The sequence below is a fragment of the Lissotriton vulgaris genome, chromosome 4_1, assembly GCF_964263255.1.
Source record: "Lissotriton vulgaris chromosome 4_1, aLisVul1.2, whole genome shotgun sequence".
Taxonomy (NCBI): Eukaryota; Metazoa; Chordata; class Amphibia; order Caudata; family Salamandridae; genus Lissotriton; species Lissotriton vulgaris.
This window is the reverse complement of record NC_141691.1, coordinates 1,717,261,619-1,717,284,065: the sequence shown is the minus strand read 5'-3', so window position 1 is coordinate 1,717,284,065 and position 22,447 is coordinate 1,717,261,619. Positions and strand designations below refer to the sequence as shown.

The following is a 22,447-nucleotide window of genomic DNA, read 5'->3' as shown; positions in this document are numbered from 1 at the left end:
ATTGTGCAGTAAAAACAATACTGGGCGGGAGGTCCCTCTTGGTGGTTAAAGCGTATTTGTAGAAGAAAAGGCCATGGTAAGTCTCTAACGAGTCGATAGTCGGCCGACTCCAAACCAGTAACCAAAACGCCAAACGCCTTTGGCGTTTTGGTTACTGGATTAATATTTCCTCCTTGCCTTGAAAAAGTCTCTGTGAGACGAAACATGTGTCGGCGGTGTGAGCTGTGAAGTTGTTATAAAACTATTGAAATATAATAAAAGAAATTTTGGAAGAATACAACCTGACTTGGCTCTCTGAATTTGGAGTTGTACGAGCAAAAATACTGGACACTATACAACTATGACTATTGACTAACGGTAGATTGTATGACGGGTTCGGACTTTGAATATAGTCTTATGATTTTCCACGTCATATACTAATTGGACATTAAATGGAGTGCTAAAGTGGCATGTTCTCCTTTTCTCTTGTTCTTTAGGCATTTGTGCCTTATTGACATCCCTGGTGGTGGGTGTGCATCAGGCCACAAGAGCACCCGTTTGCAGGCAATATAACAATTATCTTGTTTTGTACTATACGTCTAAACTCATTTTGTGAAGAATATTACTCTATGTGCAGACGCTTTCCCTCTTGTCAGGGAAAAACTACCACCAGATTCTCCTGGATGTTCAGAAGGCCCCATCTGGAATTTTAATTCTTAATAAAGTTGTCAAGGTATCTCGGATCTAAAATAGGCCTTAGGCTTCAGGAGGGTGGTTTTTCTCTACAATACAGTATGGAGAAAATTACTTCTTCCAGGTGATAAATAGGTACTTTTACTATTGCATCCTTTTCACACCAGTTACAAATCTTAATTTGTAACTGCATTAAGCTTGATTGTCTGTTACTTTGCTGTCTTGGCGGCATCTGAGCGGATGCTGCTTAAGATTGTAGAGAGAAGGTATTTTAAACAATGTACTACACCCAAAAAAAACATCATTATTTCCATTCAGTCAAACTCTGGTGGAAAAATAAAATTCTCTCTCCTGCTCATACCGAAGGAGGGGAAGATGGCAATGACGTTCTGAAATCCGCACAGGAGCCTTTCTCGATGTTGCTGATGAAGAGACACCTGCTATCCAAAATTAAAGAAGTGTACCCGATTTGTTGACACCTATACTGTTGCGGCTGTTGGTAAAGGGACCCTCAAGAGACGTCTTTTAACATTGATGCACATAATTTGTGATTCCTTTCATCCCCTTAGCTTACCAACTTAAGAATCTCTGAAAAAGATTTTATAGTTATGCATTCTAATCATCCACCTGTGCTATAAACTTTGTTTCCAGAAAACAACCAGGTAATAATCTTCTGCAGAACCTCTGGTCGCAATCCAGATAGCTTAATGTATGACTAACGTGAATAAATATTTAAATATTTAATTGTATCATATTACTACCAAATTAGCGAAATTTGCCAAAATACTTATGATGGGGTAAAATACCACAGGCCCATCTGCAAATGCCTCCAAAGCTTCTTACTGTATTCCAGAGCAAGAAACTTCCCATCTTACCTCAGAGTTATCTATCATAAAAGCTTAACAGAGTGTTTGGGCACATGACATATACTCACAATTTCTTTCTATGGTGGTCTAGAAAATGTAGTTAAAAAGGTTCCTTTTCTAGCTGCAAAACAAAACTAATTCTACTGGCACTTAATTCCTCAAATATAGCCAAACCTCTGGAGGAGCTTCGTGTTTTCTTTCTGGCCTTTGAAATGATGAACTTGCGGATGGAGTAAGGACAATCTGCACGACACGCTCAAATAATTCTGACAGATCATTTGTAGGAGCAGATGATGGCTCTCAAGTTGAAACATTACAACTCTTGTGGAGGACACTCGAATATGGAGTAATACAGCCTTCATTGATACTTCTGCAAAGGAATTCACATTATCTGGAGGAGAAGGAACTGTACGTCTTTCTAAGCATCGGAAGGTAACAGAAAATCAAGAGTTTCCCATTCAGGGTTTTCCACCCCAACCGGTTGTCCCATTCCAAATGACAAGCTGCACCATTTTGACGAGCATCAAATATGCCCAAACCGTTCTGGGGTCGTTTGTGTTTCGATATGGAGGGGACCTGGCCTGGCAGCTCGGGCTGGACTGTTCCTAATGGAGCAGACGAACCAAGACTGATTTGCATAGGGCTGATTCCTCGAAGTGGCATGGAGGGCAAAAAAAAAAAAAAAAAGAACTGATGTGTCTACGAGTAATTAAGTACTACACCCATCGCTTTATTTTAATCCTCAGTGCAACAGGTATGCCCAGACGTGGGTTGCATGCCCACTGTGCCACTGGAACAAACCTGCATGCTGCCGACGAGCCCCAAATAAGGTGAAATTATTGTGGGGTTGCATGTGTTCTGGTTCAGAGGAGACCTTGTCCAGCAGTTCGGGCTGGGCTGTTCCTATTGGAGCAGGACCAAGAGAGATTTACATATGGGGGTTCCTATCTTAAGTGGCACTGTGATACATATAATTAACAGCAGCTGAGATTAATTCAAGCATTCCACCCACCGCATTATTGTATTCCTTTAGGGAAAGGTCACAACAAATGCATCTGAGTCTTTATGGGTGCGTGACTCTCCCTCGAGACAGCAATGGTTCTCATATTGCCCTTTCTTCTCATTGTGTAATCTTTAGGGCTCTCTTTACCCTTACATTATTCTTCTTCAGTTGCAGCTCTCGCCCATACAAGTTTAACTCTGCTCCTTCCTATAAAGCAAGTGTTTTAATTTTTCTGTGGCCCGCCATCCTTGCCACTCTGCCACACCAGAGAAGACAAAGCTGTCAGAAAGAGGGGCTAGGTTTTACGTTCCAATTGAGCTGGTTCTTCCCATTTTAAAACAACTGTCTGGGTCTATTGTCCTGTTGCTCCTGAGGTCTTTGGAGTGATGTTGGAGAAGGGTATGCACTCTGTGACAGCTCCCAAAAAATGACAAAGAGCACAGTCCTCAAGAAATAATGGCCAAAAAACGATTGTTTCATTCATGGCTGGGCAAATAAATATGACTGAGGTTTGTGACTGGAATTTGAGATTGTGCAGCCACAGGGATGGGCGGCTTGATAGGGCAGCATTTTAGGCTCCATCATGGTATGCCTACAGATATTCATAAGCAGTAGGATATCTCTATACAAGTGCCACATCAGTCTTTCTATAGTAAGGAAGTGCTGTCTCTGCCTCTTCCGTGAGTCTTTGCAGGCTTTTCTCAGCTGTTGTTTTCCTCTCATCCCGGTGCCTTCTGGGACTGGGAGTTCGATCCTTCTCCTCCACGGTGTCGGGCCGTCACGTCCGTGTAGGAAGAAAAAGATAGAGTTTTAGGCTACTGGTCAGACCGATAGCACAGGGGAAAAGGAGTGAGGATTCACACGTGCACAACTCTCCGTTTCGTTATCTAGCGTGCTGGGTAGTGAGGGAGGGGTGTAGTGCTTAGGGTGTGATTGTGAATTCGCTATGGGGGTTTCGCCCACTTAAAGCCCGCCCAGCCCGCAAGCCGTGACCGTACCTCTGGTAGCCACACTTCCCTCGATGAAGTGTGGCTGGGCGAAGAGCCTTCCTGTTGGCCTCCTGGCTTTCCCCGTCGTCCTCTCTCCGCCTCTCTCGTCTCCTCTCCCGTCTCCTGCCTCCGATGGTAACCAGCCTCCTCTCCTGTCTCTGTCTCCTGCCTCCGCCGTTCCTCTCCTCCTTCACCTTCTCTCCTCCGCTCCCGCCTCTCCGTCTCCGTTCTCGGTCTCCTCTCGTCCTCTCCTCCACTTCGCTCGCCGTCGCTCTCTCCTTCACCTCCTCCGAGTGCATAACACACCTGAGTGTGTTCCTGGTCGGCATTTACCTGAGCCGAGGAGGCGTGTCCGGTGACGATGTCGTTGTCCAGCTCCGCCCAATTAAAGAAACAGGGTCCACCGATCTCGTCCGTGTCCGTCTCTTCCAGTTCTTCAGCTCCTCTCCAGGCCCCTGTATGCTGGTCAAAGAGAGGTGAGACAGGTAAGCCAGGCGGACCCGAGTCCTCCCCGTCACACACCTCCCCCCTACGATTCTCCCGATCGGGGAGAGGAAACCTGGATAGAAAGTCCGCACTAGTATTGTCTTTCCCTTTTCTGTGCAAGACTTGGAAGGAAAAGGGTTGCAATGATAAGAACCACCTCATGACTCTCGGGTTATTCGACGCGTTGCAGCTCATCCACTGGAGAGGGGCATGATCGGTGTACAGTTTAAAGGTGTGACCCTCGAGGTAATACCGTAGTTTATCCACCGCCCACTTGATCGCCAGGCATTCTTTTTCGATTGTGGGGTACCTCACCTCCCTAGGGAACAATTTCCTGCTTATGAACAGAATGGGGTGTTCTAGCCCCTCCCCCGTCACTTGAGACAAGACTTCCCCGATCCCGAAATCGGAGGCGTCAGTGTGTAATATGAAGGGTTTGGTGAAATCGGGAGACGTGAGCACCGGGTGGGAGGTTATCGTCTTTTTGAGGGAATGAAAGGCCCTTCTCATCTCAGGGGTGGGATTCTGAAACTCGGTTTTCTGGGTTTGTTTCCTCAAGGTATCCGTGAGGGGCGCTGCAACGTCCGAAAAGGAGGGTATGAATCTTCTGTAGTAACCCACCAACCCCAGGAAGGCCCTCATGTCTCGGAGGTTGGTGCGATGGCCCGGACCTTCTCGTCTTGGGGCTCAATGAGTCCATGACCCAACACGTATCCTAAGTATTTTACCTTTTGGAATCCGATCCTTGATTTTTTTGAATTGACGTGGAGGCCTGCTTTGGTTAACTGAAGCAGGACGGTTTCTAGGTGTCGGAGGTGTGTCTCCCAGTCGGGGCTGAAGATGATGATGTCGTCCAAGTAAGCTGAACTGTAGGCCTGGTGTTCCCGGAGCACCTCATTCATCAGCCTCTGGAACGTTGCAGGGGCTCCGTGCAGTCCGAACGGAAGTACGGTGAATTCGTATAAACCGTCGGGGGTTGAAAAAGCGGTTTTCTTGCGGTCTTCTTCGCGCAATGGCACCTGCCAGTAACCCTTGGTGAGATCCAGGGTACTGATAAATCTGGCTTCTCCCACCTTCTCGATTAACTCATCGATCCTTGGAATTGGGTAGGCATCGAAGGATGATACCGCGTTCAGGGCCCTGAAGTCCATGCAGAACCTACTGCTCCCGTCTGGTTTAGGCACCATCACAATGGGTGACGACCATTCGCTTTTTGATGGACGAACGACTCCTAGGCGGATCATTTCCTTCACCTCCCTGCTTATGGCCTCCCTTTTGGCGGCTGGTATTCGATAGGGTCTTTGTTTGACGATGATCCCTTTCGGGGTCTCGATTCTGTGTTCGGCCAGGTTCGTGGACCCGGGGAGGTCGGAGAAGACGTCCGCACATTTTTGTAGGACTCTTTGTAAACCTTCTCGTTGTTCTTGGTATATCTCTTCGTTGATGACCAGGTTTTGTACCGTGCTTTCCTTCTTGTAGTCCTTATCGGGGATGGTATAGGCGGTGAGGGGAGGCGCCCCTAGCCATTTTTTTAGGACATTGATGTGGAAGATCTGACTCTTCCTTCCTGGTAACCGTAGCCGGTAGGTGGTGTTACCGATGGTGTCCAGGACTTGGTATGGCCCCTGCCACTCTGTTTGAAACCTCTTCGTAGTTGAGGGCAACAACACTAAGGCCCAATCGTTGATCTCTAGTTGTCTCCACTTCTTCCCCTTATCATAGTGGGTTTTTTGTTTGGTTTGACTTTTTTCCAGTTGGGAATAAGCCAGTTCCCTTATTTTTCCGATCTGATTTCTGAGAGTCTGGCTGTATTCAAGTAGCGTTTTCGTGTCTCTTGTGGGTTCGGCCTCCCAATACTCCTTGGTCATGTCGAGCAGGCTCCTGGGCTGTCGTCCATATAACATTTCAAAGGAAGAACAGCCAAGGCTGCTCTGTTTTTGCCCTCGGATAACGTAGAGGGCCAGGGGAAGCAACCGGTCCCAATCGGTCTGGTTGGCCGCAAGCATCTTCTTTAAAATGCTTTTTAGTGTCCCATTATAACGCTCCACAAGACCGTCCGTTTGGGGATGGTAAATCGATGTCTTGATTTGATGGAGGTCTAGCATGAGGCACACCTCTTTCATTACACGGGACATAAAGGGAGTGCCCTGGTCAGTGAGTACCTCCTTCGGGAATCCCACCCGAGAAAACAGTTCCAGGAACTTCTCCGCAATGTTCTTGGAGGTGGGGGCTTTAAGTGGAAAAGCCTTGGGGTATCTGGTGGCGTAATCCACAATGACCAGGGCATATTGGTTTCCTCTACCGGTCTTTGGTAGAGGGCCGATGAGGTCCATCGCCACCCTCTCAAATGGGGTCCCTATGATCGGTAGCGGCTGCAGTGGAGCGGCCGGGGGTCTGTGTACGTTCTTGCGTTGACACACGTCACAGGTTTGGCAGTGGGTCTTGATATCCTGATAGACTCCTGGCCAGTAGAAATTCCTTAAGATGTTCTGAGTGGTTTTCTCACTGCCGGTGTGTCCTGCTAGGAGATGCGTGTGGGCATAGAACATAACCTGTTCTCTGAAACAAACCGGGACAAGAAGCTGTTTAGGTTCATCCTGCTTCCCCTGCCTATAAAGTAAGTCCTCCTGTATCAGAAACCGGGGATATCTGGGATTTGGGTTATCCTGGTCTGCATGAGCCTGTTCCCAGGCATTAAACAACGTAGAGTCGTTGGCTTGGGCGAATTGAAAGCTTTGGTCGCCCTCCCAGGGTTCAGGGGTTATGAGCACTGTTGTTGGGCCCGTCCTCCCTCTTTTCAGGGTCTCGGCAAAAAGGTCCAGGAAGTGGGGGTTATCGGTCCCTAATATGAGCTCCTCTGGTAAGCTGTCCAACATCCCCACCTTCACCACTATCTGCCGCCCTCCCCCTAACTCTAAGGGGACACAAACAACCCGGTAGCTCTTTACATCCCCATGGACGCATTTAATATGCACTAGGGATTCTGGTATTACATGGGAGTCACACACAAACTTACCCTGCATCACCGATTGTTTGCAGCCCGAGTCCAACAGAGCCTTGACGTTCCTACCATTCATCCGGACGCTTACGTGGTATGCCCCTCCCAGCTCCGCGGAAAACATCACCGCTCGGGGTAGATAGCCGACGTCCATGGGTTCCTCTTGCATTCTCTTCTTTGGGCAAAATTTAGCAATATGCCCCCATGTGCCGCAATCGAAGCATTGAGGGCCTCTCAATGGGGCTACGTCTGGATGCAGTGGTCGGGGTGCCGGTAGCCCGGGAGGGGGTCGGGGTTTCCGGTCCACTCGCAGAGGAACTCTTACGTTTTTATCGGGTTCCATAGGGTGTAGCCGGGGTTGGGCCCTTGAAAACGTTGATACCATTTCTATAGCTTGGGCTGTGGTCAGGTTGGAGTGCTGCCTTAACCAACGTTGTGTCCCGAATGGCAGCGCCTCCAGATATTGCTCTAGATAAATCTTGTCCATTATGGCCTCCTTAATGCTCTGGGCGGGGGTTAGCCACTTATCGGCTGCTGCTTTCAGGCGAAAGAACAGGGTCTTGGGGTTCTCGCCTGGGGTCCCTCTTTCCTTGCGGAAGCGTACGCGATATGCTTCCGCGTCTAACCCTAGATGGTCCAGGAAATGACTTTAATCTGTGCATAGGGTGTCTGCCCATTCCCATTGGCGACCTGATAGGCGGCCTGGGCTTCACCTGTCAGCAGGGGGGCCAGAAAAAAACGGCCATTTCTCCAAAGGCCATCCACACGCGAGGGCAACTCTCTCGAAATTTACGAGGAAGGCGTCAGGGTCCTCTCCTGCAATATACTTTTGTAGGGATATGCCTGAAGGGGTGGGGGTTGTCTCACTTCCCGCACTGGGTTGCCGGCTTGATCAATCCGTATCGGCTGTAGCTCCCCCAGGCTCTTCACTACAGAGTCTCTGAGTGCGTCTCGGTCTGCTTGGGCGGTGGCTATCTGCTGTTCTATTGCCCACCACAACTGCTCCTGCCCTTTCACTAGCCGTTGCAGCAATTCCTCCATCTTCGTGTCCCAGATGGCTATAGATGTGCCCGCATTCTCCACCACTTGCGGCGCCTCGGGATCGCCCTGCTCGGTGGCCGTATGTGTAGGCGGGGGCGTGGGAGTGGGCGGGGCTTCCGTCCCCTCAAAGAGACTAACAGACACTGGTAATCGGGGTAACGCCGGCTTTATTAACTTAAAAGTGCGCTTCCGATGAATGGTCTTTCTATAGTAAGGAAGTGCTGTCTCTGCCTCTTCCGTGAGTCTTTGCAGGCGTTTCTCAGCTGTTGTTTTCCTCTCGTCCCGGTGCCTTCTGGGACTGGGAGTTCGATCCTTCTCCTCCACGGTGTCGGGCCGTCACGTCTGTGTAGGAAGAAAAAGATAGCAGAGTTTTAGGCTACTGGTCAGACCGATAGCACAGGGGAAAAGGAGTGAGGATTCACACGTGCACAACTCTCCGTTTCGTTATCTAGCGTGCTGGGTAGTGAGGGAGGGGTGTAGTGCTTAGGGTGTGATTGTGAATTCGCTATGGGGGTTTCGCCCACTTAAAGCCCGCCCAGCCCGCAAGCCGTGACCGTACCTCTGGTAGCCACACTTCCCTCGATGAAGTGTGGCTGGGCGAAGAGCCTTCCTGTTGGCCTCCTGGCTTTCCCCGTCGTCCTCTCTCCGCCTCTCTCGTCTCCTCTCCCGCCTCCTGCCTCCGATGGTAACTCGTCTCCTCTCCCGTCTCCTGCCTCCGATGGTATCCAGTCTCCTCTCCCGTCTCCTGCCTCCGATGGTAACCAGCCTCCTCTCCTGTCTCTGTCTCCTGCCTCCGCCGTTCCTCTCCTCTCCTCCTTCACCTTCTCTCCTCCGCTCCCGCCTCTCCGTCTCCGTTCTCGGTCTCCTCTCGTCCTCTCCTCCACTTCGCTCGCCGTCGCTCTCTCCTTCACCTCCTCCGAGTGCATAACACACCCAAGTGTGTTCCTGGTCGGCATTTACCTGAGCCGAGGGGGCGTGTTCGGTGACTATGTCGTTGTCCAGCTCCGCCCAATTAAAGAAACAGGGTCCACCGATCTCGTGCGTGTCCGTCTCTTCCAGTTCTTCAGCTCCTCTCCAGGCCCCTGTATGCTGGTCAAAGAGAGGTGAGACAGGTAAGCCAGGCGGACCCGAGTCCTCCCCGTCACAGTTGGTTTCCCTGATTGTACTGGCGGTACTGCGATTGTCCTCCTCGTGAAAAATTGGACGAGGTGCCCCGTCCACGCGCTCCACGAAAAGGCTGCTTTTTGAACTGTAAGGACCCAAGCGACTTTGCCGTGTTGGTATCTTTCTTTATGGTCTCCAATGAGTCATCGATATGAGAACCAAACAAAGATTCTCCATCATACGGCATGTCAAGTATTTTTGACTGGACCTCTTGCCTGAACGACGTGGATTTCAACCATCCCTGGTGTCGAAGCGCCGCAGCACTGGCAAGAATACGGAATGCAGTATTTGCCACGTCCACAGCACAGTCAATCATTTCCTCCGAAGCTCTTTGCCCATCCTGAAGGATCTGGAGCGCTTCCGCTTTGGATGTTTCCGGAAGTTGCGCAAGCAGCACGGAAATGTCTGACCACATTTGACGGTCGAAACGACCTAAAATAGCCAGAGCATTTGCGGCACGGGCTGAAGTAGACGCCATGGACGAAAACTTCTTTCCAATTGCATCTAAACGTCGACCCTCTCTATCGGGAGGGGAAGTGATAGGCGCTGCTGGGTTGTGCTGCCCGAGTCACTACGGAGTCTGGCTTAGGATGCGAGAGTAAACATGCAGGCGAGCCCGTTGGGGCCTTATATTTCTTCTCTAATCGAGGTATTTGGGCAGGCAAGGAGTTAGGAGCCTGCATGATCTTTAGCCCTTCTTTCCAAACAAATTCTATGATTGGTATGGTATGGACTTCCTTAAAAGGCTGGTTCTTAAAATCATAAAGGAAACAGTCTTCATCTCGCTGCACCCTAGGTAACTTGAAGCGGTCTGCCGCTTTATCCATCAGTTTATGGAAGCTAGCGATGTCCACCAGAGGTGAATCACTTGAAGCGCCCTGTTGTGGCGAGGGTGTCTGAACCCGATAGTCATCGAATTCCGCCATATAAGGATCTTGTTCATCATCTGTATCCTGATTAACCTCACCTTCCTCTCTCTCTGGCTCTGATTCATCATCCATATCTGGTTGTGAATTTGCGGGGAGAGTTGAACGCGGATGTTCTGAAGGAGCAGGTTGCCTAGGAGGTCTTTGCTGAGGCTGAAACGACATTGCTGCGTCAGAGATAACATGTACCGGAGTACCCTGGGGGGTAGGCGGAAATCGTCTATTGTAATCATCCAACATATGCTGGAGGTTGGAAAATAGCGACATTGGAATAGCCGCCATAGGAACCTGCACGCATTGTTCCTCGTGCTGGTCTACAGGTTCATCCTCATCTTCTTCAGAACTAGTGTCCTGACATTTGATTATTAAATCCGATGGACTCTGAGCATCACCATAAACAGTTTCATCCGGAATGGATTCCGTTTCATGGTCCGATACGAACAACGGAGAAGGTGGCTGTAGAGTAGGTGTTTGCAGTTGGAGAGTAGAATCCTCCACAATGCTGATAGAAGACTTCGTTGCCGGGACTGAAGTGTCCAAGGGCACTAAGGGCATATTGGCGAAGGACAGAGAACTTGAAGCTGTCGTCGACACAGCCGTTGACGTAGATCCTTGCGTAGACGACGATGACTTTGAAACAGTCGTCGTAGACGGTGATGTCTTGGATGTATTCGTCGACATAGGAGGCTTTACTACCGTCGACGTTGTGTTTGTCGGCGGAATCGTCGTCGAATCCTTGGAGAAAACTTCGCCGTCGACGAAGCTGTCGTCGACAAGCTGGTCGACGTGGTCCTCTACGTCGACGGTGTCTTCGACGTCGACTGGGTCGTCGACGGTGTCTTCGTCGACGGAGTCTTCGTCGTCGACGGGAGCTTAGCCGTCGACGGAATCTTCGACGTCGACGGGACCGTAGACGAAGATTTCTTCGTCGACGTTGGCTTTTTCGTTGACGATAAAATAGGGATCGTCGACGAGACTGAAGAGGTAGAGGCTTTCGTAGAAGTGAAAGCCGTCGACGAGAATTTCGCCGACGACGACGACGCAGATGTCATTGTGACAGTAGTCGTCGACGAAGCCACAGTAGCCAATCTCGTCGTTGGAATGGTCGTCGACGAGCCCGTCGACGACCGCGCTGTCATAAGTGTAACCACACTTATAGAGGCTGGAGAAGACGCCTGAGAGCCAGGTCTCGTGGGCGTAGACACAGCAGTCATAGTAGCAGTAGGTGGTACTGTAGCTACAGTCAAAGCCAGCTTTTTCTTCTTTAGAAAAGGAGATGGTAACTCTTGAACACTGCCACGCTTTGAAGCCACAGAAGAAGGACCTGACTGGAAACTTTCTGCGTCTGATATAACGGCGTCCTTATCTTGAAGGCGCTTCAGCCATAAAAGGAGACGACCCTCCCGGTCTCTGAGGGTTTTAGGAGGGAAAGTTCTACAGAACTTACAGTCAGCCACCTTGTGTTCTGGATACAAGCAGTAAATACACTTTTGGTGGGGGTCCTTCTCAAACAAACGTAGTTTCCCACAGGAAGAGCAAGGTCTAAATAAAGACTTCTTACTTGACATCTTGAGAAAACACTGAGTAGAAGAGTAGGTATGAAGAAAAACTGAGCAGAGCTCAGGGAGACTCCCTTCACACGACGTGCGGTAGAAAATCTGAGGGCTTGAGCTTCTGAGGAGAAGGTTCTAGAGGGTGCTTGAGCCTGATTGGCTGCAGTTTGGACTAACATAATGACACGGATATGTTGCAAATGAGTTTTTTCTCTCTAATGCATTCCTATGTAGGAACCTTTGTTGAGGTTTTTCAGTATATATTTTATCTGTTTTATTATTTATTATGATATTACATATATATATATATATATATATTAGCATTATTGCTATTTTATTTACCGTGGGACTCCCACTTCGACGACGGGGAATATTCAAGAATGTGAATCTATGAAAGACACCCCTAATACTGGAGAATCTAGCCTATTGTAGTGGTCGAAGACTTTGGTAAAGATGGACAAAGCATGAAAATGGCACACAAGAAGAACTGGGCTATGGCACATGGAAGTACAGTGCTTGTGATTCTGGCCTCAAGTTCACCTTTGGCATAGTTTCTGATACAATAATGAATGTGTTAAGTGTCCCAGTGGCAAGTTAAAGCAAAAGCCCAGTGTAATTATGACAACACACAAAATTGTTAATTGGATTTACCTACCAGCTGTCCATAACGCACAGTTGGGAGCACTCTTGAAGGAAACTCAGCTGACCCTTGGAAGCATAGTCCTCCAGTCTGAAAAAGAGAATTATAAATTACAGACAAATTAAGTACAATTTAAAACTTGTGTCCTCTACTTGAAACAAAATATGCGCTCATTTGTGCACTTTGTCACACTTACCAAAATATTGGGTTCATCACAAGTGCATGATCTGGTGGTGTTGATGAATGTTTGGTCACACCGAACACACCTACACAGAGAACAGACCACACAATTTGAGCTCTGAAATTTGAAATAAATTACACGCAGAACACTGATGGCCAGATAGGAGAAGCATGCAGTATTGCTGAAAAAAGTATTACAAGTGCATTTGTTTGTTTACATGCACATTATGTACTGGGAGGAGTTTACAGTTATAAAACATATTTACCGATCTCTCAAGGTGTCTGGAAAAGAGAAAGATGGCCCATTTTCATCACAATATGCACATTCTGCTTCTTCAAGGAGCGTACCATTGACATCACGCTCAACTAAAGAAAAAAGAAAAACAGGATTGAACACTCTGAGTTAACTTGTTATCTTATCCAGCTTATCATAAATGTTTCAAGAAATGTTAAGTCCTATTTAATTTGATAGTACTTTATGCCATCTTTCACATGACGTAAATTTTTTATATGGGTTCTACGTTTAGCACAGATTGGGGAGCAAATGTGTAGTTGGGGAACTGCAGTCAAAACTTGCATATAGTTTTTTATTTTCACAAATCCAAAGACGTCATACTAGGGTCTAACATTCTATACCAAAAACCTGAGCATCAACAAAAAATAAAGAAAACAACAACTTTTGCAGGCATTAGGGGGAGAAGAGAGGAGCATCAGAAAGAGCTGTGTCACATTTACTACAACTGGCAGGGACTGAAGACACTTTACGATCATATACAGGACACAGCTGCTTCTGTACATCTGACCAAAAGCTGCAGTCCATCCTTAATCATGTGTGGTTGCACAGAGGGAAAAAAAAGTCTAAGTGACCTTAAACTGTACGCTGTGCAGACCTTGGTAGGAAGCAGAAAAGTATGCATGCCTAAAGCATTAAAGTTTTATGTCCAACATTTAGACATGTAGTGAGATTACCAATATAATTTGTCACAATCGCTTTTAGTTTTCTGTCTTGTGTAGGTGTTCATTTACTTTTATTTTGTAAGACTTCACCATTTAAGACAAATTAAGTATAAAGTGGCTCCTATGGCATGAAAATTACGAGTGATGGATGTCTGCCATATGAATGAGTGGGTAGAACTGATAATTTTCAATAAAGTACCTGTCAACTGGAAGTCTGGCCAGGCGTACTTCTTGTCAGTGATCAGAAGGTGTGTGAAAATACTATTTGGAGGTTGTTCGCCCCCAGCGACCTGGCCGCCTGTAATTGTGTCCACGCCCTTGCGAACAAACAACGTGTGGCAAATTAATGTGAAGAGCGGGACCCGCCCGCATCTCTTTGAGGCAGCACGGGGTACCGGCAAGCATGGATGGTCCAGCGAAGATTAGCCTCTAAAGAACTAATGCGAGCGTGGGAAGGTGAAGCACAACCGTGCAACACGTTCGGACGCCTTTGACAGGTACTGGTTCTACAATTTGAAACTCGAACTGCTGCCCTTGAATACCAGCGAGAATACTTACTTCTGGTTGGAATCGTCTTGGCCCTTCAATTGCAACCAGCATCATGAATACGAATGAAAACACAATGAGGAGTTGCTTTTGAACATTATGAAATAATGGGAGACTTTTTCATCCTTGAAGTGCACCATGGGAACTGTAGTATGCGGAGCCACAATATGAGGGAGTGGCCTATAATGGCGTATAAGGTGAATGTCACGCCGCAGTAACCCATTTGCAGCGCAACCTGTGAACAAGACTACTTCGTAGTCGAAACGCGTCAGGAAAAAAGACTGTTATTGGCTGCAGTTTATTCAATAAAGTACCTGTCAACTGGAAGTCTGGCCAGGCGTACTTCTTGTCAGTGATCAGAAGGTGTGTGAAAATACTATTTAGAGGTTGTTCGCCCCCAGCGACCTGGCCGCCTGTAATTGTGTCCACGCCCTTGCGAACAAACAAGGTGTGGCAAATTAATGTGAAGAGCGGGACCCGCCCACATCTCTTTGAGGCAGCACGGGGTACCGGCAAGCATGGATGGTCCAGCGAAGATTAGCCTCTAAAGAACTAATGCGAGCGTGGGAAGGTGAAGCACAACCGTGCAACACGTTCGGACGCCTTTGACAGGTACTGGTTCTACAATTTGAAACTCGAACTGCTGCCCTTGAATACCAGCGAGAATACTTACTTCTGGTTGGAATCGTCTTGGCCCTTCAATTGCAACCAGCATCATGAATACGAATGAAAACACAATGAGGAGTTGCTTTTGAACATTATGAAATAATGGGAGACTTTTTCATCCTTGAAGTGCACCATGGGAACTGTAGTATGCGGAGCCACAATATGAGGGAGTGGCCTATAATGCCGTATAAGGTGAATGTCACGCCGCAGTAACCCATTTGCAGCGCAACCTGTGAACAAGACTACTTCGTAGTCGAAACGCGTCAGGAAAAAAGACTGTTATTGGCTGCAGTTTATTCAATAAAGTACCTGTCAACTGGAAGTCTGGCCAGGCGTACTTCTTGTCAGTGATCAGAAGGTGTGTGAAAATACTATTTGGAGGTTGTTCGCCCCCAGCGACCTGGCCGCCTGTAATTGTGTCCACGCCCTTGCGAACAAACAACGTGTGGCATATATATATATATATATATATATATATATATATATAAATAATTCTCAACCTGCCTCCTCCCCTTGGTCCACCAATCGTATACTCCGAGCACCCCACATCTCCGTTCTAATCACAGAAGTCCATATTCGATAATAAAATAGTATTGTATAAACCTGTGCAAAATCCACACATCAATAGTCTCTTTAGAAGCGAAGACATTCACTTTAAGAGCCGCCCAAAGTCAACTGCCCAAGTTCATAAATAGCTTTCACATTTCTTCAATGCAATGCAGATATGGCTAATGAAGAAAGTGTACCTCATGAGAATCAAGAAATTAGAGGTATTTTTATACGTAATATATTTTATAATGATTGGTTTGGATGAGTTTGCCTTATAATGGTCTGCTGATGATTTTTTTAAAAACAGTTATGTATGGTAATATGCATTTAGTAGGTGCTGATAAACCATTTTGATGATTTATGCTAATAAATGGCAAACTCATACCTGGGGTTGCTCTCGAGTGGTCCATTTTTGATGTAATCTGGAAAATACTGGATGATATATCAATGTTTTGGAATGAGGACTGAAATGTTCAATGATGTGTATAATTCATAAATGATATATGTAGGATGGTTATATCCTATTTGAAGTGCTTTCTTTTTAAAGTTTTGTAAATTTTGTATGTAGACGTTTTCAATCATATATTTAATGTATGTATGTATGATTTCTATTGTAGCCCTGAAGATGTTCCTAGTGAATACAAGTTGGCTTTGGCTACAATGGAATTATGTCTGAAAAATGTATTCTTCAATAAAGGATGATATGCTAACCAAAAATGTGGACGACTATGACACTTTGAAGACTTTACTTAATACTTAGATGTGATAAGCTCTTTACCCATTAAAATTGGACTTTATATGATGGATTGTTAGAATAATATCCAGAGACAAACTAAAATAGAGTCCTGGGTCCTATTGGTTTATTCTTTGAAATCTATCTCAACCAAGAGGGAGGTGTAATGCCTGCCTTCCTTCAATGTTGTGCACCAAATGTAATTTGAAATTATATAAATTGGAGATAGTGGCATGTGCGGTGCCCTCTTTGTTAAGCCTCAGCCATTTTTGTGGATCTTCCACTTCACAGCTGTGAGACGAAAGCGTTCCCACTACTACAACCGCTGGACCCAAATCACCACAGATTCTTTTTGCAATTTTTCAAGGCAGATGCATTTTTCAATTCTTCAAGGCAGTCCACCTCTAACAACACTCTTCTTTAAACTCATCTGCGAAAATCTCCTGATGAGGACTTCATGCATCTAGACAATCTGATGTAATTATTATTAATTTTTTAAATCACGTTTATTGAAAACATCTGTAAATACAATCAGGATATTGCTGAAGAGCATCCTCAATTTCGCATAAAGAGAGGAGCAAGGACTCCATAGAGCCTTTACATAACGCCTTCTAATTCAGGAACCCAACATCTTTATGTCACAAAATTGTAGACTGAGTTTATACCACAGATACCATCAAAAAGAAAGAAACAGAAGGGGAAAGGAAAAAAAGAAGGTGGGGAGGTTGACCTGCTCAGGCAATACCACACAGTCATTACGTTTTTAACTGCCATCAATCTGTTCCATTTTCGTCAAGCCTGTTCAGCAGAGGGGAGAGACTCCGTCTTGTCCAGCGCACGCTGTTGCAGGTAAGTCTGCAGTGGGTCTCAAATATCTGGGGGATGTGCTTGGGTGGGCATAAGGTCCCAGTAGGCTGAAAACTGACCATGGCAGAACGCTGCGTCTCGGAGCCAGTCCTCTACATGAGGAACCTGATGGCGTCCCCAGCACATCGCTACACGTCGTTTGCCAAGCAGCAGAAGAATTGAAATTCATTTCCTGTTGTCTGCGAGGACGAACCCAACATAACCCAGCAACACAGTCAAGGGGAAGCTTTCGTTCCAGGTGCAGGTCTACCAATGCATCTATATATCAAAGATATCCCCCCCGCCCAACAGCAGAAGAGAAAAGAATAGTATGTAATAGATGTAGCGCCACTTGGTCATGGTGTGCGCCATAAATTGCGTGTGGTACACCCAGTGGAATCCAAATTGCGTCTGTGAGCAGCTAAGTAAAGATCTATATCTGGTGCACCCAATCCACCTTGCTCAAAGGTGTTGTTTCCCAGCCCATGTCAACGTAATCATGTTCAAGCGTAAGCTAAGCCTGAAGCTACTGTTAAGAGGGAGCGTGACATTATTAAATAAATAAAAACATTTGGGCAGAATTAGCATTTTGGCAATGGTCAGTTGGCAACCAGTGACAATGGCAATCCCATCCACCTTTTCAGGCGCCTCTCCAGCAAGTCGGCCACAATTGCATCGCAACAGTAAGTCAACATCACAGCTTAGCCATATTTCCATATATTGCACTGGGTCCACAATCCAACAGAGAGAGCATTCCAGTCTAAACTGCTCCATGGCTTCCATAAGAGGGAAGATGGCTGACTTTGCCCAGTTGATGAATATGCAGATAGCCCTCCGAACCTAATGAATTCTCCAATAAGAGGATCAAGGTTCTCAGCTGGACGTTTTACATATAGTGTGACATTATCTGAATATAGGGAGACAAGAATCGGCCAGGGAGTAAAGGCCAGACGCTGGAGCGCTTGGTGCTGCCTGAGGCGGGCCGCCAAGGGTTTCATGGTGAAAAGTAGTGGGGATAAAGGACAACCCTTGAGGGGGCGTGGCTTGGGCGCCGATGGCGATGGTCGCCTGAGAGCTCGGCTCCGGGACTGTGCCCGGGATTATCCTGTTAATCGGAGGCCGCGGGGCACCCTAGCCCCCGCAAATCGTTGTTCGGCCCGACTGGACCCTACTGAGGCACCTGGCGCAGCCTGGACGGGTGGTGATCCGCCCGAAACTCGAAGTTTGTGGTCCCGAGGAGAGCGACCCAACATGGCGCCCGGACCCCTTTGTCCCCTCGGACGGGACCATTAGACTGGAGGAACGTCGCTGGTTACAGTGTGCCCTCCGCTCTTTTGTCTTCCTGGAAAGTGAGGAACTGGACTTTGACCTGATGAGACTCTGGCATTGGTGATTGCGCCTGGATGGTCGGATGCCCCTACCATAGTGAACCCCGGCACACGGACGCCTGGAGGTCCTGACGGTGGTGCCGACCCCCAACGCAGCACTTGGCTGCATCCCCCGATCGACCCGATCCCATGGGAAGCACAGCCCCCTGGCGCCACAAAGTCTCTGGTGGTGTGGGTGGCCCTCGCTCCGGGTCCTCGTCAACCAGACGGGCCTGCCCGGCCTGGCGCCGAGTGTCTCCGCCTCCTCCTCAGTGCTCTCCGACGACACGGTGGTGGCGCGAGCCGAAACTGTGGAGGTCCACCTGGCCCTGGAGAAGAGGATCACCAGCCCTCACCCTGAGGGCCAGCAATCGAGAAAGTTATAGCCGACGCCCGCACTCGGTGGCGCCTTTACCTGAGTCCACACTGTGCGCTTCCCGCGACATGGGGAAGCCGAGAGGGGCCAAGGGGACTACCCCGGCCGCCTCTGACTCGGAGACCCCGGACAAGGAGGGCCATGGAGACCCGGGAAGTGCTGGTGGCGCGCCGTTGCAGCAACAGTTTGACCGCGTCCTAGAGGCAATTGCGACCACACGCTCGGCCCTTCAGCAGGACATTGCCCAGGTGGCGACGAGCCTGGGCCTCCTTAGGGTGGATCACGGCAAGCTGTCGGACAGGGTCAAAGAAGTGGAAGGCTCGGTGAAAACCTTGGAGCCGGCGCAGCGATCCTTGGCCGCGACAATGAAAGATGCCCTATCCCGGATTTCTGCCCTGGAGCAGCGAGCGGAGGATGCGGAAGGCCGTAACAGGCGCAACAACATCCGAGTGGTAGGCCTGCCGAAGAAGATCGAAGATGGCGACATGGTGGCCTACTTGGAAGCCTGGCTCCGAGACACGGTGGCCCCGGAGGGCTTATCCTCTTTCTACACCCTTGAACGAGCTCATAGAGTCCCAGCAAGGCCACCGCAACAGGGCCGTGCACCGCGTCCGGTGGTGGCGCGCCTCCTGCATTTTCGCGACAGGGACCTCATCCTCAATGCCGCTAGACATAATGGCCCCTTCAAGGTGGAGAACAGCCAGGTGAACATCTTCCCGGACTACACCTATGAAACCCAACGCAGGCGGTTTTCATTCTTGGTGGTCAAGCGCGAGCTCCGGAGCGAGGGCATCCAATACTCGCTCCTATTTCCTGCAAAGCTCCGCATCATTGTCGATGACAAGACTCAATTTTTTGATACCCCGGAGGATGTCTGTAACTGGCTTGAACTCTATAAAGCTGGGAAGGATGGTTTCGCCTCCGCATCTCAGTCAACGGCGGAGCCGGGACAGCGACGGCGATCTAAGAGGATACGGAGTCGCCGGGGCCGGTCGGGCGGCCCTTCAACTGCGGAGACATCGACGGAGCGGAAAGGAGTACTGGAGGTGTTGTCTGCACTGTCTGGTTCACGAGATGATACCATTGTAGAAGAAGAGAACCCTGGGGACGAGGGGGCATCGACGGACTCGGAGGACTCGGTGACAGATAGCATCAGCACACCGGTGATCACGCCGAAATCGGTTGAGGACCTTCTGGATGGACAGGGTTGATGGGGTGAGCTGCATCCTTTTGGGTGGGGGCCCGTAGCGGGGGTGGCGGGAGCCGATGGTTCAGCATGATCTCCGGAGAAGCGGGGGGCGGGGTGCCTTGCTTTTGCCCCGAGGGTTTCCGTTACTGTTTTGGGCTTGCTTCAGTCCTGGTAGCCAGGGCATCGAGGGCCCACTGCCACCACCCAGCCCGCACCTGGCCCTTAAGGCCTTCCTACGGTGGCGACCGTAGGATTAGTTGGGGACGAAGGGTTTTCTGAGGGCATGGTTTGGATGGGAACTAGATGGAGCTATTTGGGTCCTGTTCTGGGGAGGGTGGGCAGGGGTTTGGTTAGCATAAGAGTTGTTGAGTTTTGGTTGGGGGAAATGGCCGCCATCAGTGCTGGGTTGATTGTTGTTCGCTCTTTGTTGGGACCCAGATGGGGAGACTTTGCACAAACAGTATGGGACAATGGCTGACGTTGCTAATGTGAAGTGTATTACTTGGAACGTGCGGGGGCTTCATACCATGTCTAGGCGGCACAAAGTCCATGCTTATTTAGTGCGTAGGGGAATACAAATGGCGCTGCTGCAGGAGACCCATCTGAACAAGGCGGAAGGGGCGGCGCTACAGCGTAGGTGGAGGGGGCAGGTCTTCTACACGTCGTACTCCGCGTATGCCAGGGGGGCGCTAATTTGGATTAGAGCTGGGGTTCCCTTCCAGGTCACAAACTCTGTGGTAGATCCAGAGGGGCGCTACGTGGCCATCTCGGGCACTCTGGGGGGGAGGGACCTGAATGTTTGCTGTGTATACGCACCTAACACGGACCAGATTGCCTTCCTTTCTAGGTTATCGGGCTCGTTGGCCCACTTTTTCACGGGGCCCCTCCTGCTCGGCGGGGATTTCAATTCGGTAGTGGATGTGGAGACCGATCGCTCGCATCCGCCCCTCCCTGACTCTCCGGTCCGCCGTGTGGCTAAAGGTCGTAGGGACTGGCAGATACGTTGGGGTCTGACGGATATTTGGAGAGCGCAACACCCCGACGCTAGAGACTACTCCTACTTTTCGGGCCTACACGAGTTGCACGTTAGGTTGGACGGGTTTCTTGGCTCGACTGAACTGGTTTCAGCGGCGATCCGTTCCGAATACTTGACTAGGACCATCTCGGACCATAACCCCCTCCTGCTGGCCCTTCGCTGGTTTCCGGGGGCGCCGGCGGTGCCCACCTGGAAGTTACGTCCTGAGATCCTCGAGGACACTGTATTCAAAGCGGACTTAGGAGATAAGATCGAGGAGTATTTCGCGTCCAACAGGGGCACTGCGAGCTCGAGAGCGCTGGAGTGGGACGCTTTTAAGGTGGTGGTGAGGGGTTATTGCATCACCAAGAAGGTAGGTATGAGGCGGGTTATCCTCGATGACTTAGACGTGGCTGATCGGAGGCTTCGTGAGTTGGAACTCCGCCGCCCCGGGCACCCTGAACTTCAGGGACGCACGGCAGAGGCGAAGGAGGCGGTGGCGGCAGAGGTCGAGCGGCTGCGCTGCTTCGACTACAAGGCCTATATGGTTCGGTCCCTCGCAGAAGGGGATAGATCGAGCGCATTGCTGGCATGGCTGGCTAACCCTACGCGCCAGACCTCACTGACGACGTCCATGCGCATGGCGGACGGGACCATGGTGCACACTCAACCGGAGATTCTAGGCTGCTACCGGCACTACTACGATCAGCTATATCGCAGTCGTGCTGCCAAAGACCCTGACCTTCTCGAGGACTATCTGCGGCCCCTGGAGCTCCCAGCGGTAGAGCCTGACGTGGCGAAAGCCCTGGGGTCCGATATTGAACTGGGGGAGATCCGCAGCGCCATTAAAAAGATGGCGCGGAATAAGACCCGGGGTCTAGACGGTCTTCCTGTGGAATTTTACGCGGCCTATGCCGACCTCCTAGCTCCGAGACTGGTGATCGTATATAGAGAGGCGAAGAGGCTTGGCCGACTCCCCGGCTCGATGCGCGAGGCCCTGGTGGTTCCCCTCCTCAAGCCGGGACGGGACTCGGCCGATCCGGCGTCCTACCGTCCCTTATCGATGCTGACGGTCGATTATAAGATTCTGAGCAGCATCTTGGCCTCGAGACTGCTGGGCCACATGAGCTCCCTGGTACATGAAGACCAGGCTGGGTTCATCCCCAAGCGCAACACGACAATGAACATCCGTAGGTTGTTCCGCTTGCTGGGTGAACCGCTTGTGGATGCTCCGTGCCCGGTGGTCCTATCGGTAGATTTAGAGAAGGCATTTGATAGCCTGGAATGGGACTACCTGCACACTGTGTTGCGGCGGTTCGGCCTCGGCGAGGGTTTCATCAGATGGACCGCGGTCTTGTATACCTCCGTATCGGCCAGGGTTCGGGCGGGTCTGTTAATTTCCTCACAGTACCCGGTGGAAAGAGGCACGAGACAGGGCTGCTCGTTATCCCCACTTCTCTTTGCGCTGGCGGTGGAGCCTCTCGCACTGCTACTCCGATCGGGGGCTCATTACAATGGCTTCTGGGCACCTTCGGGCCCGCACCACATTTCGTTATATGCCGACGACCTGTTGCTCTTCCTTGAGGACCCAGTTGTAGCCCTACATGGAGCTGCGACGGCGCTCACGGCGTTTGGGGAGGTCTCGGGCCTCCGGGTGAATTGGGCTAAGACATGCCTTTTCCCGG

General features: G+C 49.6%; 1 protein-coding gene across 2 annotated transcripts in view; it reads right to left on the bottom strand.

Moving 5' to 3' along the window:
* TMEM67 (transmembrane protein 67) overlaps positions 1 to 22,447 on the bottom strand; it is a 1,133,211-nt gene that overhangs the window by 939,468 nt on the left and 171,296 nt on the right. For both annotated transcript variants that reach the window (XM_086965990.1, XM_086965991.1), the window contains exons 4-6: positions 12,785 to 12,884; positions 12,535 to 12,604; positions 12,354 to 12,428 (exon numbers count right to left, since the gene is read on the bottom strand). In XM_086965990.1, the coding sequence (XP_086822116.1) occupies positions 12,354 to 12,428; positions 12,535 to 12,604; positions 12,785 to 12,884 (245 nt within the window). The remainder of the gene's footprint in view (positions 1 to 12,353; positions 12,429 to 12,534; positions 12,605 to 12,784; positions 12,885 to 22,447) is intronic.